The 18,067-nt window shown below is 32.8% G+C and overlaps 1 protein-coding gene across 1 annotated transcript in view; it reads left to right on the top strand.

The window, feature by feature from the left end:
- The window catches only part of LOC120349811 (rap guanine nucleotide exchange factor 6-like), a 116,644-nt gene that overhangs the window by 36,918 nt on the left and 61,659 nt on the right, over window positions 1–18,067 (top strand). The window contains exon 3 of the mRNA XM_039420719.1: window positions 11,422–11,549. Within this exon, the coding sequence (XP_039276653.1) occupies window positions 11,422–11,549 (128 nt within the window). The remainder of the gene's footprint in view (window positions 1–11,421; window positions 11,550–18,067) is intronic.

Genomic DNA, 18,067 nt, shown 5'->3' on the forward strand with positions numbered 1-18,067 from the left:
CCATCATAAAAAAGCTATCAAAGTTTGTTCACGTAATGTCAATGAGGAAGCTAAATCACAAGTTGTTGATGATTATGATGATGATTATCACTGCTGCTGATGATGGTGGAAGAGAAAGAAGAATAAGAAGAGAAGAAGATTATGATGATAATGATAATGATGATGATTGAGTAGAAGAAGAAGAGGAGGGGAAAGAAAGAGAAAATGTAGGAGACACAAAAAAGAAGGAGAAGGTGAAGAGGTGACAGGGAAGGTGTAGAAGGGAAGAAGCGAAGAAGCTGAATAAGAAAAAGAAGAAGAAGAAGAAGAAGAAGAAGAAGAAGAAGAAGAAGAAGAAGAAGAAAAAGAAGAAGAAAAAGAAGAAGAAGAAGAAGAAGAAAGAGAAGATAGTGATGATGATGATGATGATGATGATGATGATGATGATGATGATGATGATGATGATGATTGAGATGAAGAAGATGACGAGGAGGAAAAGTACAGAGAAAAAGTAGAAGGAGAGAAAAGGAGACACAGAACAGTAGGAGGAGGTGAAGAAGTGACAGAGAAGAAGGAGAAGGGAAGAAGAAGAAGAAGAAAAAGAAGAAGAAGACAATGACGAAGAAGAAGAAGAAGAAGAAGAAGAAGAAGAAAAACAAGAAGAAGGATGATTATGATTAATAAGACGTGAAATAGGTGTTGAAGATGTGTGATGAAGGTATTGAAGAATGGAGGATCTGAAAGAAAAAGAAGCTGATTTGATGTGAAGCTGAAGATGTCGTCAGCTGATATGAGCTGAATTTGAAGATGACAGCTGAAGTTCACACAGGGCTGTTGATAATGTAAGAAGAAAAATGCCAATTTATGTAGATGCATAACAATATAATTATCTACAGTTATTACAGATTGCTTTTTCATATCATATACAATTCAATAATTATTTTCTTAGTCTATATTATGTAAATTCATCTATAATTTTGCTGTATTGTAAGCTATTGTATATAAGTGTATAAGCCAGTATATATTGTAATCACATAAATAAAGTACTCAATCAATCAATCTCTCTCTCTCTCTCTCTCTCTCTCTCTCTCTCACTCTCTCTCTCTCTCTCTCTGACTCTCGGATCTCAAAGTTGAACCGATCTCCAATTCTAATTGATTGTTGTGGTCAGCCAAGTAAGACTTGAACCACAGATAACGGACTCAGAAGTCTTCTTACTTCTTATAGCCGCTCATTTATTCCTGTTTGTTTCCAACACTGCTCAGTGCTTGGCCAGCCAGTCAGACCAGTCTAAACAAAACACTATATACTGAGATTCACTTTAAACTGTCAGAATTGATTGAAAGGGAAACGTTGGTGTTGTTTACGGAGAATACTGACTGAAGTAATATCACCATACCTGTTTGCTTTTCAATTGAACTGGAACACAGTTATTTGACTGCATTCAAAGTGCACTTCAGAGTGCGTCGATTTTTCTAAGAGGCTGGAGGGAATTAAACATTTGAGGGAATGATGGAAGGGTTAGATTATAACCTTTTAAGGGTTTTTATAGATTAGATTAGAGTTCTTTATTCATGTTGGGCTGGCCACTAACGGTAGGACATGCATAATAAACATTCATGTCCATGCATTGTTACAATTTTTATTTGTACAATTTTAAAAAAGGGTACTTAATTTTTTTCTATTTGAGAGTAGCCCTAACAAAAAAAGACAATGCACATGCAAGTACACACATATGTTCGTCATGAATCACATATGTTCGTCACCAGCGAGAGCCTTCTAACATAGAATAAACAACAATAAAAATAATTCAACCACTGGAAAATTGAAAATCATGATGATAGAAAAATAATTTAACCTCAAATAGAGTAGAAATAATGTTTGAATGAGAAACTTGACTTGATAAATAAAGGACTAGTTGAATAGTCTTAGTTGTGTGAGTGCGCCACACCAGTAATTAACTTTCTAATAGTGTGATAAGTTCTAAATAGTGTGTTTGTCTTTTCGGTCCCAAAATTTTATAGTTTTTTCAAAGTTTGGAATTCTCCAATTATTTTTAATTAATTTAATCCAATTTAGAAGTATTTTTTCAATTTAAAAATGATTTTTTTGTTCATGGATTGTGAATTGAGTGTGTAATTGAAGAGTTTTGAGTGACAAATAACCTCTAGCTTTGGACTTGTAAAAATTAGAATTGGAACCGTTTTGGGCGTAAGTTGTAGTTCTTTTCTGTAAGTTGTATATTCTGAATGATTGAATAAATAAATAAAATCTCAGAATAATGGGATAAATGATCCATTAGATTGAGTTATAGGGAAATGAGTTACTGTGGGGAATGAGGAATTTAATACATGTTGAAGATACAGTACTTATAAGGAGATGATTTTTATGTAAGTTTAACATTAGACACTATGTGCATTAAAATTGGAAGGGAGATAGAGAGTGGGTGAGTTAGACATCTACACTCCTTTATTGAAGTGAAGTAAATTTCGTGTTCTATTGAAAGGTATCAATCACCATCATCAACTGTAAGTTTAAGGAAAGAGGAATGATTTTGAACTCACATAAAATTATCAATTATTTGGAATTTATAAAATGGTCAGATTCGATTCTCCAATTGGCTCCGAAGTCATCTCTCCAGTTTCTCCAGCATTCTCCAGCAGCTGCCCTACAGTTGTTTAGCCTCCAGCAGTGGTGAACGTTATTTATATCTGTGGCTCCATTATTTGTAGGCTACTCATCTTCCCCTCTTATACACCTCACACATGCTTTTGATTCATTCGTGAATGGGCCCTTTAAAATAAGTAGTCTAATCTTGCCTTTTTTCCACTTTCATTTTATTCATGAATTGACCTATTTTATAGTGAATTTGCCCTCTAATATAAGAAATATTGTATTTTTCCACTTTTATTTCATTTATGAATTGACCTCTTCATTTGTTTATCAGAGATTGACAATGGTGTAACAACCGAAACCGGTCTTTCTATATATCAATAAATCTGTGGTTTTTGACAATTTCTTAGTATTTTTATTTAAAATGACCTCTTAATTGTGAATTGGCCCTCTAATATAAGTAATTGACCGAGCGAAGTGAGGTCTAAGATTCAAGTCGACGGTTTGGCATTTCTCTTAATGTTTAAATGTTTATATGTTGCGCATTCACGGCGAAACGCGGTAATAGATTTTCATGAAATTTGACAGGTATGTTCCTTTTTTAATAGCGCGTCAACGTATAGACAAGGTTTTTGGAAATTTTGCATTTCAAGGATAATATAAAAGGAAAAAGGAGCCTCCTTCATACGCCAATATTACCGTAAAAATCAGACTATAGAATTATTCATCATAAATCAGCTGACAAGTGATTACACAGATGTGTGGAGAAGCCAAGTCTATTGCTTTATTTTCATAAGGTCTTTAGTTTCAATCAGGTACTTGTGGATGAGAATACTACGTGAGGTCTACTGTTCACAGAACTACTAGTTTATCAGAGATTGACATTGGTGTAACAACCGAAACCGGTCTTTCTAAGTATCAATAAATCTGTGGTTTTTGACAATTTCTTAGTATTTTTATTTAAAATGACCTCTTTATTGTGAATTTGCCCTCTAATATAAGTAGATAATCTTGCCTATTACTTCTGACTTATTATTGAATTGGTCCTCCTTATTAGTAATCATGTCATTTTTCAATTAAAAAAGTTTTCCTTCTTGAGGTGTTAATTAATGTTTGAAGTATCGCAATATATTTACAATTAGTGCAAATTCAGTAATTCACATCTCCACTTAACTAACTTTATAACGTCAAAATAATCACGACAATTCAAAATAATTGTCATAACTTTACTACTCATTACGAGAAAATGGGAAAAAAGGTTTTGGTTGTTAAACCATTATCAATCTCTAGTGCAGGATCGCAAGTATCGCTATATATTCACAATTAGTGAAAATTTAGTATTCAATTCACATCTCCACCAACCGTTTTAACTTCATTACGTCAAAGTGATCAATACAATTCAAAACTTTCCTAATCATTGGGAGAACATGGCAAAAATAGTTTTGGTTGTTAAATCATTATCAATCTCATACAGTAAGCTATAGACTTTCAAATATTCAGGAGCAGGATATATAATATAAATGGAGGCATATTATTGGTAGGTCCTTGACCAATTAAGGGGAAAGGTTGTCATTGGCCGAGACAAGAACCGTCCATTGTTTAGTATCAGTCTTCCTCCCACTATATTATGTCTCGGCCAATGACAGCCTTTTACCTTGATAGGTCAGTCAACCACTAATAACGCTTATTTATCTGTACTATATTTTGATGCTCCATGTTCAAAGTCTTAGTTTTACTAGAGGTTGATGTACTTTTTAGAAACAAAATTGATTTTTCACTTCAATAAATAATTGGATGTAAAAAATGAGTAATCAATTCTCCAGTAGATTTTTAAATTCTAAACATTTAATATATTCACATCATCCAAATTTTTGTGCTCTTGTGATTCACAGAATTAATGCACAGTTGTTAGTGGGCAATAAAACGCTCTTGGCAATAATAGCCAATTAACCTTTGGCCTGCTATATTTTAGCCTTTCTCTATTACATAGCTATTGAACAGCTAGTAAATGGTGTTTCAGCCATTCATCTAATTTCTCTCTAATTTTATGTAGTGAAATTCTAGACCTAGAAATAGAAGTGGAATTAGAATGGAGAGAAGTTGATAGCTTGTATGAAAAATAGGTACATGTAGATTATAATCGTAAATTGATTTAGTCCAGGCGCTGGCTTACATTGAGCATACATGAGAGAGGCAGAGAATTTGACTTCGGATTATTGTTAGGGGGTCTTTAGTGTATATGAAACTCTATGTCGTCACGTCCCAGGGTGGTCGACAGCTTGGGGGGGAGGGGGGTAAGTTGTAAAAAACGCGCGCTTATAAAATCGCCTGTCCTGCAGTTACTATTCATAGTACAGCTTTTAATTTTTTCTCAAAATTATGTACACATGACTGGCTTTCAATGTGGTCCTGTACATTTTTGCGATAAACCGCATAGTTTTTCCGTAAAAAAATAAAATATCTCGAAAAATGTATTTTTTTATTATGGACTTTTTGTTATTTCTCGAATATCCAAGTCATTAGCCGACTTAGAGGAAAATGCTCACAATAAACGTTTTAGGCCGTTTCTTCCCGAATCCAATGGTATATATAGTATGGGGGTTACGATCATAGATGCGGCGGTGGGAGGGGGATAAGTAGCACTGTTACGCTGCGGCGCGGTCCTCCATCATGATTAATGCGCGTAATGGCCTGTCTATCGCATTGCTCCTACTAGTCTATGCATTCAAATTATGTATTTCAGGAACGCTATCTTATGTATTTTCGGTCACTGAACACGATTTTCCAACTCTCAAGCCTCAATAATTGATAATTCTCATCATAATATACAAATTATGGTCAAAATTACAAACTTCATCTCATTATCATTATTTATGATTGCATTGTAATTATAAACCATCTTGTTAGGAATTAATCCTATTGTGTTTTTCAGTCGATAAAAAACTGACATCCCATTAAGAGAGAATAATTATTCGATTTAGTACAATGATCACTTTGGAATTGCGAAAGTCAAGTAATGGAGTAAGTTAAACAAATAATATAGGCTACCCCATATAGAGCACCGTATAACAGGAGTAAAATATTTTCTTAATATAAATTTACAGTTGAAGCACAAATAATGCCAATTACTCCCATGTGATATGACTAAATATTTGATTACAAAGGAAATACAACTCTAAAGCTGCGTTTACACCAAAGTTATTAACGAGATGTTAATATAACTTAATTTTTATAGATTCTATTAGATTGAACATAACTTATCATACACATGATGGACATAGTCTATGTGTTTGCCAAGTTCCGTTCAATCTAATATAATCTATAAAGATTGAGTTATTAACATTTTGTTAATAACTTTGGTGTAAACGCAGCTTTATCATCTGATTTCTGTAACTTATATCTATCAATATATACTTTTCATCTGGCTGAGTTTGACTGATTGTCTTGGGGTGGTACTTGAATGAAAGTGGAATGGGAGATATCTTTGTTGAATTTGATATATTTGGAGAGAATACTGTTGGAAATCTATTGAGGGGAGATCAGTATTATTAAGGTGTGACAGCAAGCAATCAATTCAATGAAACAACTACAAGGACTCATGAACGGTTCAAATATGAGAGATTGTCAAAGTATATTTGAAAGAAGTAAGGAGCTATTTGTGGATTTTTTTTTAGAATCACAATGCAAAATCAATGACTACTTGAAATTTATGACTGATTATTGTAACATAGTTTAAATTATCTTAAATTGTATTCATGCTCATAAGGAAGGACTCTGGTATTGCAAATAGAAAATGTACGAGAAAAGATCCCATAATTTTTTCATTCAATCACACAAACTATGTTATGGAGTCTGTGTTATATCTAAAAAATTCAAAAAAATACCCATAGAAGTAGAAGATAATTTCCAATAAGGAAACATTAACTCTATACAGTCAATACATTGACACTCTGTCAAATGAAACCTTGAAAATTTAATAAATGTGACAACCGATCATGCTTTGGAGCAAACCCTCATTCAATCATCCAAAACTGAGTGAATGGAATAACTTGTTACCATTTCAAAACAATCTGAACGGGAATACCATAATGGATGAATCAATCAAAAGTTGGTGAAATATCATTATAAAAATACTGTTCCTCAAAATATTATATTTCTCAAAAGTTCACGACAAACTGAAGATTCACGAAAAATCAACATTTTCATTCTAAACATAATCATTATGATAATGAATGAATGATGAATTCCATTTCCACCATGAAGAACTAAGAAATTCCACAAACATTTCATGGAAATTAACTGACCACTATATCAAGTAAGCGTGGCCAGTGTGTAATTAATAATTTAGCCTGCTGCACATGACAATAAACTAATTTGAAATGAAACATGAACACATATAAATATTATCATTATTCAATCGTAATATATTTCTTGAAACCCAAGTTTCGTTTATTTCAAACAGTCATTTCTTAGTTTCCTTGCAGACTGAGAAGAAGTTTGTAATTTTGACCATAATTTGTATATTATGATGAGAATTATCAATTATTGAGGCTTGAGAGTTGAAAAATCGTGTTCAGCGACCGAAAATACATAAGAAAGCGTTCCTGAAATACATAATTTGAATGCATAGACTAGTAGGAGCAATGCGATAGACAGGCCATTACGCGCATTAATCATGATGGAGGACCGCGCCGCAGCGTAACAGTGCTACTTATCCCCCTCCCACCGCCGCATCTATGATCGTAACCTCCGAACTATATATATCATTGGATTCAGGAAGAAACGGCCTATAACGTTTATTGGGAGCATTTTCCTCTAAGTCGGCTAATGACTTGGATATTCGAGAAATAACAAAAAGTCCATAATAAAAAAATACATTTTTCGAGATATTTTATTTTTTTACGGAAAAAACTGTGCGGTTTATCGCAAAAATGTACAGGACCACATTGAAAGCCAGTCATGTGTACATAATTTTAAGAAAAAATTAAAAGCTGTACTATGAATAGTAACTGCAGGACAGGCGATTTTATAAGCGCGCGTTTTTTACAACTTACCCCCCTCCCCCTCAAGCTGTCGACCACCCTGGGACGTGACGACATCGAGTTTCATATACACTGAAGACCCCCTAACAATAATCCGAAGTCAAATTCTCTGCCTCTCTCATGTATGCTCAATGTAAGCCAGCGCCTGGACTAATTGTAATTGATATAATTCAGATCAATACCCTATTTCGAGTCTACGCACAGGCCACAGTGTCCATGTAGGCTCATTTCGTAATGTATATTATGAAACCCTAATTTAAGTACTTTATTAATTGTATTTTATATTTCATATTATTCATCATCTTTGTACTTGCTTTATTGTGGAATAAAGAAGATTAAGTTATCATTTTATCATTTAAGTTACTTAAGTAACATAACCTTTAGACTGTGTATTCCAAATTAAGGTTTGAAGCAGTTTTGGGCAAATGCCTGTTGTTTTCACCTGAATTGTATTTGCTTATGAATAAATGAATAAATAAATTAATTAAATAAATAAAATAGATTCTTGATTGATTGATTGATATCAACTATTCATGATGTCCACTCTGAAGACATCATGGAGACATCCAATTTGGACTTTATAGTCATTTTCTGTGTAACAATAAAAATAGCTGGTGAAAATTAATCGAAAGTGAATAAATCATGAAAAATAATTCAATAGGACTAATGATGAAATATAATATTGTAGATTATCTAATGATGAAATATATGAATTGCTTGAAATTTATAGAAGTAGGGACCTAATTGGATTTTTCCTGACGAACAATCTATTTAATGAATAAGTGCATGGTTGTGTCAATTTCGAGTCTTTTCAATAAGAGTCTTTCCATATCTAAGAAGGGTTTCTTCTCTGTGATCAGAGACCAAATTATGATACTAGCAGTTAATAGCATATAATGCTACCTGAAATTTCCTTTGTAGGAGTTACGAAGTACTAAGGCCACCAGGTACAAAGTTCAGGCTTGACCCAATTCCTCCAATAGAAGATCTATGGATGTTGCAAAGTTCAACTTGCTTCAGAAGTTGCATCTTGTTCAGTCTAGTGGAAGGCAAAGTTAGCCGAGAATTTCACGAAGATTTACGAGTTATGAATGGATTTGGATGGGGCTTATTGGTTGCTGGGACAATTTTTCGTGATTGGTTGAATGGCTCTTGATGGTGATTAGATAAATAATATAATGAATTTGGTTGATTTGTGGAAATTAGTAATCTATGGGATGAATATTTGAAAGGTTTATGATTGATGGTTTGTTATTGAATGAATATAATTTTTCGCCCCACTTGGATGTAATGAGCTGGTTTTCGTGCGTCATATGGAGGCCGAAAATGATTGTTTTCTGACCAGGCCGGTAAAAGTTTTACGGCCCTAGGGCTGTAAAATAACCTTGAAGTCAGCTGATTCTGATTTGATGTGAACGTGTTTACAAAATGGTTTATGAAACGGAATCAGTTTATGCTTCTAGAATTGAATAAATATTCTGCAATAAGATACTATCATTTTATTTGGATGAATAAGATACAGATAAGATATATATTATAAACTATTCAAATTCAACTTTCAGAGTAGGATAGAACTTCTAACCTAAACTTCCGAAGTCTACGACATCAAGCATTGTTGACGTTGACATTCAGATTGGCCAAATTCCAAGTGTGCTGAAACAGCTGATCAAAAAACTTTTCATTATTGTGTTTATTATTCAAGAATCAAAACATTAATAATAATATCATCTTATTGTCATTTGGAAGAATAAAAAGTATAAACTCAACCTCTTACATACTTGAACATAATCTTTCAGGTTATTTAGACAAATCAGAATAAAAAATAAAAATACTTGGACAATTTCCTGATATTCAGATTACCTCAGATTTCCTAGAGCTATGACCTTCCTGTTTTGCTTTCGGAAGTGCCTAATAAACAATTATTCTCATATTTATATTGTTTATTTTTCTGTGTGGCGAAAAATAACGTTCTCACCATGAGCAAAAATGTTTTTCCGGCTCTCAATCTTTTCTAGTCCGAGGCCGTAGGCTCGAACCGATTTCGAGCCAGAAAAGTCTCATTTTCGGCCCTAGGTGCGAAATATACTATTGTTTTGTATGATGTAAGAAATAGTAGAGGTTGGAAAAAGAGACAGGCAATCGGCTAGTAGTCCTGGCAATCTCAAAAAACGCTATAGAGAGAGAAAAGTTTGAAGACAAATTTTGACCCCTCAGTTCTTTTTGGGGTAGTGAGGAGATAATCAGAAATCCCCACCCCTATCTCCTGTGCTAAGGGGGTGGGGTGGTCAAATGTACTTTCTATTTGAAATAAATAAATGCTTATTTCCCAAAAGAACTAAAACTACTAAATCAATTACAGAAAATATTAGATTGTTTACAATTACATTCAGTAGTTAGTTTCAGAAATTTCTTAAAATATATCTTCTACATATGTTAGATAGTTTACAATTACATACAATAGTTAGTTTCAGAAATGTCTTATAATGTGTCCTCTACTATACTTGTATAGTGTATTCTGTGTGGAAATTGACCTACTCCACTATGGCGTAACATGTTCTAGAATAGGTTTTGATTTATCGTATATAACTCGAAAACTATATAATTATCTTACAGACATGACTGTTCTATATAAAATTAGAGCTTACATTTTTTTCAACAATATTCATATCACAAACTTTTTCTATATCTTCTATAGTTTTCTATAGTATATTTTATAGGTATACTTCTATAGGTATATTTTGGAACAATAGCCAAGTGTACAGATAGCGCGACCCCGTCTCGTTCCTAAAGCTGCGTACACATATTCGCGCTTCCAACCCGCACCGAGCACGCTCCTCCCTCGTACCGCCCTCGTACCACCATCGAACCACAGTCGCTCCGCCCACGCACCCATCATGAACGTTACGGAAGATGTTAGATCTTCTCGCGTTCCCGGTCGAACCACTGTTGCTCGCCGGTCGATCATCAATCGCTCTGCTGGAGTGACGTTCGGTTGCGGAGCAGAGCGAAAGTCTGTACGCACCTTAAGAGGCTGTTCGGTACACCTTTTATTTTTATTTAAATTGGATAATCTTTTTCGATATATTAAGATCATTCATTATAAGAGTGAGAAAAGTGGCAACTGAAATTTTTAAGTGGTCTAATAAGCGAGTTATGGGTTGTTGAAGTGCTAAACTCCGTTTTCTTTCCAGATCATAAACGGTTTCGAATTTTCCATTGGATTTTTTTAATACATTCAGTATATCATTGGCTTTGTTCTAATATGCGTTTTTTCGCGATTAATGCCAAAATAAACAATTTATCGAATTTACAAAAAATGTTACTTTTTTATTTATGAACGATATCGGGAATAAAATGTTTTAGTTTGGGAAGATACATTTTTTGAATTTTCAAGAGAAGTTGAAACCGAGAGTCGAAACCGTTTATGATCTGGAAAGTTAGCACTTCAACAACCCATAACTCGCTTATTAGACCACTTGAAAATTTCAGTTGCCACTTTTTCTCACTCTTATAATGATCATAACAATTATATTGAAAAAGTTTATCCAATTTGAATAAGACTTAATAAAAAAGTGTACCTCACAGCCTTCACACCTTTGGTTTGTTCAGTACCAGCAATTAGTACTAAATCTATCAACTTAATGCTCCAGGCTTCTATAGTACGGTACGTTTATGTTTTTCTGACCCTATTTTGTTGCAATTTTGTAATGATATGTTATGTTTTGGTTTGTTCAGGACTTATTTTGTTAAAATTTTTTAACGATTTTGTGTGTTTTTGTTTGTTTAGGACTTGCAGATCATCTACTATGGCCTGCATGGACTGGAGGCGTTGTCACCCTACCGCGACTCGACGCTGCGATCTCTCTGCAAGACGGTGCGATACGAGCGACACGACGCTAACGACGTCCTCTACTAGTAAGTAAATCCATAATAATTAATTAAATAATAAATAAATCTAGCAGCCTAGATGATAATAACCTAGGGGTAGGGCAATAATTGGACCACTTCGTGGGTTAACTCGTTTCAGTTGTGTGGAAAAATCACTCAACCCACTTTGACATCAACGGAAAATGTCAACGAACAATAATAATATTGAAAGATCTGAAAAATGTCGCAGGAAATTTTCTCTTACTTGAGTTTATCATAGAGAAACGATAGCATAAGTAGATATCCCATGGTATAGGGAATTTATGTCGCAACTTTTACTGTTATCTCAAGCCGATTACAGTCGATTATTGTCAATTTTTACTGTTTTGTTGGGGTGATAGTGTATGAACGGCACAATTTGAGAGACTACCAGCGTCACACAGCTGCATGGGAAGAACTACGTGAACTATCGGCTTGGATAACAGTAAAAGTTGCGACATAAACGCCCTATACCATGGGATATCTACTTACGCTATTGTTTCTCTATGAGTTTACTAACCTCAAAGTTTGAATCAACAAGTCAACAATGTCAAAAATTCCCAGAACGTATGCATGTTTGCGAGCAGAACTCCACGGCATTCCTCTTGCAAACATGCATGCGTTCTGGGATCTCTTGACACAAATCCCTCTAATCCTCTAGATTAAAAACTGGAAATTGGTATTATCTAGTAAAAGAAGATTTTTTCATAACAATATTTGAAGTACTTTTTTACTGACATTTCAAGAATATGAGATTCAATGTATAATATCGGGGCACCGAACTTCGCTCGTTATTTTTGTTGATTGATAAACAGAACACAATTCTTTAAAATGATGGTGTTCATATCATTTACAACTGGCTATACGTCAGCTTATGAACTTCGGGGATGAGATACTGTATTTTGATTTTCCACAGAACGAGTGCGTCTCACTCACTTTTTTTTATCCACAGACGACGAAAGTCTCAGCTGTTTTTCCAAGGATGAATTATCCTTTCAATGTCGTTCAGCGAGTTTTCCCAGGGATGAGACCTAGTGCAATAAAATTTTTATAACATAAACCTACTATGTTCCAAATTCGTGAAAATCGTTAGAGCCGTTTTCGAGATCCGTTGCACATAAATAACCAAATATAAAAAATAAATATAAATAACCAAATATAAAAAATAAATATAATAACCAAATATAAAAAATAAATATATACATAAATTGCTCGCTTAATATAATAATTGCTTCTGGATATAGCCACAGAAAACGGATACAAGATCGTTTATTTTATGATATAGCCCTCAAGAACATTACTTCGTATCGAGTAATAAAGCAGTAATAAATCAGTTCTCGTATCCTATGCAGAAAAATTCAATCGACACTAACTGAATCTATTGAAATTGAAACGTATATTATTGTAAATCTGTAGCTTCTATAGTGAGGTCCACGTTATAATGACAGTATTTGATCAACTTTGCTATTTTGCTATCCTTGTCTATCATTCGACAAAGCCGGTGGTACTATCCTTTTCTAGGTCCACAACGATGCCAATTATGTTTTTGACTGTGTAGAAATATAATTAATTAATGCAGATAATCGGCATCGCTATTCTCCTATCTTTATCCACTGACATTATAACGTGGACCTCACTATAGCATTGAATCGGCATGGCATGATTAAGTGTTGTACCAGACTGGGACACCAGTGGCACAATAGAAGGATACCAGTGGTGTCAAGGTGGAACCCCAGCAGGTCACCAGTGAAAACTGTTACCTGGAGTTCGGACACCAAAATCTGGTGTCCTTACATTTTAAATTTCAATTTTCCTTTGTTAATTTTAAAATTTTAATTTTTTTTTCTTATGACTTGTCTTTGGTAAGGATACCCACTTGTTTTTCCAAGTACTATAAACTATTTTTATTATTAACTACACCTAGTGTAATGAGATAAATTAGAACTATAGTGTGGTCCACGTTATAATGTCAGTGGATAAATATAGGAGAATAGCGATGCCTATTCTTTGCATTAATTTATTATATTTCTACACTGTTAAAAACATAATTGTCATCGTTGCGTATCTAGAAAAGGATAGTACCACCGGCTTTGTCGAATGATGGACAAGGATAGCAAGACCAAAGTTGATCAAATACTGTCTTTATAACGTGGACCTCACTATAGCTTGGACTCACGGTGTCCCAGCATGCTGTCCTAATGTAAATTAAGGGTATTGATCTATGAAGATGTCTGACAATCTTGTCATCTTGTCTGACAAGTGTTCATCTTGTGATGAACGTGGATAATCACTGTATGCATGTGCAAAATGGTTGAGTACTGTGTTCGCAGAGTTGGAAAGTATTGGTACTTCTTTGAGCTGTATTGAAGAAAGGTCCTTGTAGTTCTAGAAGCTACCACCAGGTAGCAGCACTACCTTAGCGCCATGCTTTCTGTAGTGAGATTCCGTTCGTACAGTCAGCATTGATTCAACGGGGATACTCAGGTGTTATTTACAGGAAATGCTGACAGTGAATGGGTCTGTAGAGTTGAATCATAGATGAAGGATAAGTAACTATATTATTCTTGTCTCTGGTTGGATTCTCTCACATTCCTGTCCTATTCTTGTGTTTATTTGTTTGGTTGATATCGGTGTGGTAAGGATGAAATCTCAGAGATTACATTTTGTTTCATGATTGAGGAATTTTTGGAGTGCTTGGAGTTCTACAATCTTATGAACTTCTTGCTCCATGATTGAAAACTTTCGGAATAGAGTTCTACTGTCTTATGAATTTCCTGTTATATTTCTCTTTATAGTACAGTTTTCCTAATTGTTACTGTATAATCATTTCAAATATCTAATGAAAGCTATATAAATAGAACTAAAGACTTCTGCTACTGAAAATATTGACAAAATAACTAAATAGCCGAAGGGAACTTGAAGAATGAAACTGTCCAAAAAAAGTATCTTAATTATATTTTTCTAAAAATGAAAACACAAATGGTAGCCTAATCCCTTACCTCTAATCCCTATCCCTTACCTTTTTCGAGCTCAAAATTTAAGTTATTTTATTCTATATTTTGTGAATATTTGAACTTTGGTTTTTGTTTTAACGGAAGTTTCATTATCGATCTATCTGAATTTGAAATTCTTTGTTTTATTCTGATTCATAGTTTCAGATTGAAGATTTTGTGTTGAAATTGAAGTGAAAATAACCTACATAATATTTGGACGATTTGTGACAAAATCAGGAAATTGAAGAAGCTTTGGGCAATAGCCTGTTTTTTCTTTTCTGACTATTGTATTGTTCGCTCTATCTAATAATAAATAAATAAATAAATAACCTCTCAATAACTTTATCACTTAGCCCCTTTATTTTGTATAGATTTGTGAAAGTTTTCATCTATCAATAGAAAAATACAAGATTACTCCTACCTATCAAATACAATGACAAGAATATAAAATCCAGTAAAAATTTTCTATTTAATTATTATTTTTATTTATTTATTTAGTGAACCCAGTCACATATTACTCTCGAGAGAAATGCAAAAATGCAATACAGTATTTTTAATAATGATGAATTATTTATTGCGAACCTCTTTTATAAATGTCCGTGAAAAATTGTGATTAGATACCACAAGTTTATAATAAACAATTTTTTAACAGTTACAGAATAATGAAATAAAAACACACATATATTGTCAAATTCTACAGTTTTATTTGGTACATGACCATGGTTATGGAACGTTACTACAATATTGACAGTGACTCAGTACAGAATATTAAATAATTATGGTAGTTATTCCATTCTCATAGAACCAATCATTCATTTTCAATATAAGTAATGTGAGATAATTAATATGAAGTTGATGAGGCCTTGTTACATTCCGAATAATCAAATAAAAAACATTATTGCTATGATTGAAATAATGTTGTAGCCAGTTATGTTTCCCTGGAATAAATTCTTCAATCTTTTGAAAGACTTGTGAACTATTTACAATGATTCTATTGTAATAATCTACTTGTAGTAATGATTTCAAGATTTTTTTTTATTGATGTCTTGCTGAATCCTGAACTATTCATTCATAAGAGCGTCCCAAATTTTCATCTTCTACTTGAAGTATCCTAAAATTATTAACCATATGTGCAGCTTCATGAATATCCTAAAAGCCTGATAGATATCAGTACAACTATAGGCCAAACTATTTTATTTATTTATTATTTTTACAAAGTAGCACTGATTGGGAGAGAAAAACTAAGGATACTCCTTGTACTATTTTTCTCCTAAATTTAGATAACATTTTAACTGTCCGAAATAGGGTTATGGTTTCTCTTTCCTAAAATTTAGTCCATTTTCACTAAAAAACAACAAAAACTAAGAATTTTAAATTTTGACGGTTGAAAACAGAATAAAAACCAAAAATATCACTAGATGAATAAATTGTTTTATTCCTTCTTATATCAAATAATATTAAATAGAAAATTAAAAAGTTAAAATTTTTATTTCCCCATACATATGATCAGTTGAAGATAATTCTCCCCAATATTGCAGCAATGTCCAAAATTTACCATTTAATTTTTATCCAGTTTGAATAAATAAGGCGCGAAGTATTGTACTGGTAGTTCTCATTTTTGCCGAGAGAAAGCGCTGTGTGCTCTATCATTATCTCAACTTCATTGCTTCATCTCACCATCTTGCGTTGCAAAATATTGAAAAACCTGATCATCAATAAATGATACAGGTGATGTATTTTTCAGAACTTTTACAATAGTTTTCAATACCTTTTAGAACATTTTCATGTGTTTTGGTTGAAACATAAAGTTCTAAAATTATTGTTTGATAAGCACAATGCTAAAATTAACTCAGATTGTACCTTTAAGTCTATAAGTTGATTGGAAACTTTAAGTATTACTATCTTAGTACGTTTACTACATAATCATATGATAATGGGAAGCTTTATCAAAAACAGCTATAACTCCCTTGTTTTCGGGTAACTTATTTTTGAAAATTTGACTTACGTATTAAAGAATTTGGGGTCGCTGAATCCAAATTCAATATCAGAAATCTTCTATCCATATTTTTAAGAAAGTTAGACTTTGAGCAAACGTTCAAACGTAAAGTTAAAGTTTTTGCCCATTAGCAAACGCTCAACTTAATTGGCTGATATTAATAAAAATTCCATTGAATATTGTTCTCTCAATTGAAACATTCCAAGAATTCCATCACTTTCTAGCATAGGAAATGATGAGAATTTTAGTTATTCATCAGTTTTTGGTAACAAAGTATTATTAGCTCTTGGATCTAATTATCTGAAGTAATTTATAAAATAATCTAAAACATTTGTTACAATAATAAATACTTCTTTAACTTCATTTCTCTCATCAGGAAAATAAGATTCATGATTATCATGCCATACATTACGTCATGAACTTGAAACTAGTTCAATTGTGAAAACAATTTCAAAATGGTTCCTGCTCGATCATGAGTTGCATTTCAATAGATTCAGCAAATTCTGTAGATCAGCTCTTGACCTTGTGCTTGCTGTTAGACCGTGGAAAATGTTTACAAATATGATTCAGAGACACAATAATTCCAACTTTACCTTGAATTTATCATAGCAATGGAATTCCAATGAGTGTTCTCATTCTAAACAAGCTCAGATACTGAAAATTTTGTTTTCTATAAAATGCTTGATATTTCATTCAATAATTAAATAATTGAATAATTTTATTAATAATAATAATAATAATAATTTTTATTATTATAATAATTTAATTAATAATTATAATAATAATTATTATTGAATAATTGAATTATTGAATAATAATAATTTAATTATTGAATTATTAAATAATAATTTAATTAATAATTAAATATGTTTCAAGTCAATCGGCGTTTGTCTGTTTGTTTGATTGTACCGCAGTTACAGTCGCAGTTATGGTTCGATTTGGATAAAATTTGGTATACGAGTACTTTGAAACAAGGCGCAGAAACGTATGTATTTAAAATTTTCAAATTCATACCTGTTTCAAGATGGCGGCCCTTTATTCGGAAATTTTACCCTAAAATCAACCTAACTTTTCAATACTTTTATCAGATCAGTTTCAAATTGGGCTCATTCTTCTCTGGTCTTCAAAGCGGCATTATTTCATGTATCACATGTTGAAAATTTTCTAATTTTTGGAATTCGATTTTTTTTTCAGTCCCAATCCAAGTTTAAGATTTTTTATCTTTTCAACCGTGCTTCCGAGCTCAAAAGTGTAAAGGAACTATAGTGAGGTCCACTTTATAATGGCAGTGGATAAAGATAGAAGAATAGCGATGCCGATTCTCTTCATTAATTAATTATAACTCTACACTGTCAAAAACATAATTGGCATCGTTGTGGACCTAGAAAAGGATAGTACCACCGGCTTTGTCGAATGATAGATTGATTGATTGATTGATTGATTGATTGAGTACTTTATTTATGTAGATTACAATATATACTGGCTTATACACTTATATACAATAGCTTACAATACAGCAAAATTATAGATGAATTTAC

Source organism: Nilaparvata lugens, chromosome 2 (assembly GCF_014356525.2).
Source record: "Nilaparvata lugens isolate BPH chromosome 2, ASM1435652v1, whole genome shotgun sequence".
In the NCBI taxonomy this organism is placed as follows: Eukaryota; Metazoa; Arthropoda; class Insecta; order Hemiptera; family Delphacidae; genus Nilaparvata; species Nilaparvata lugens.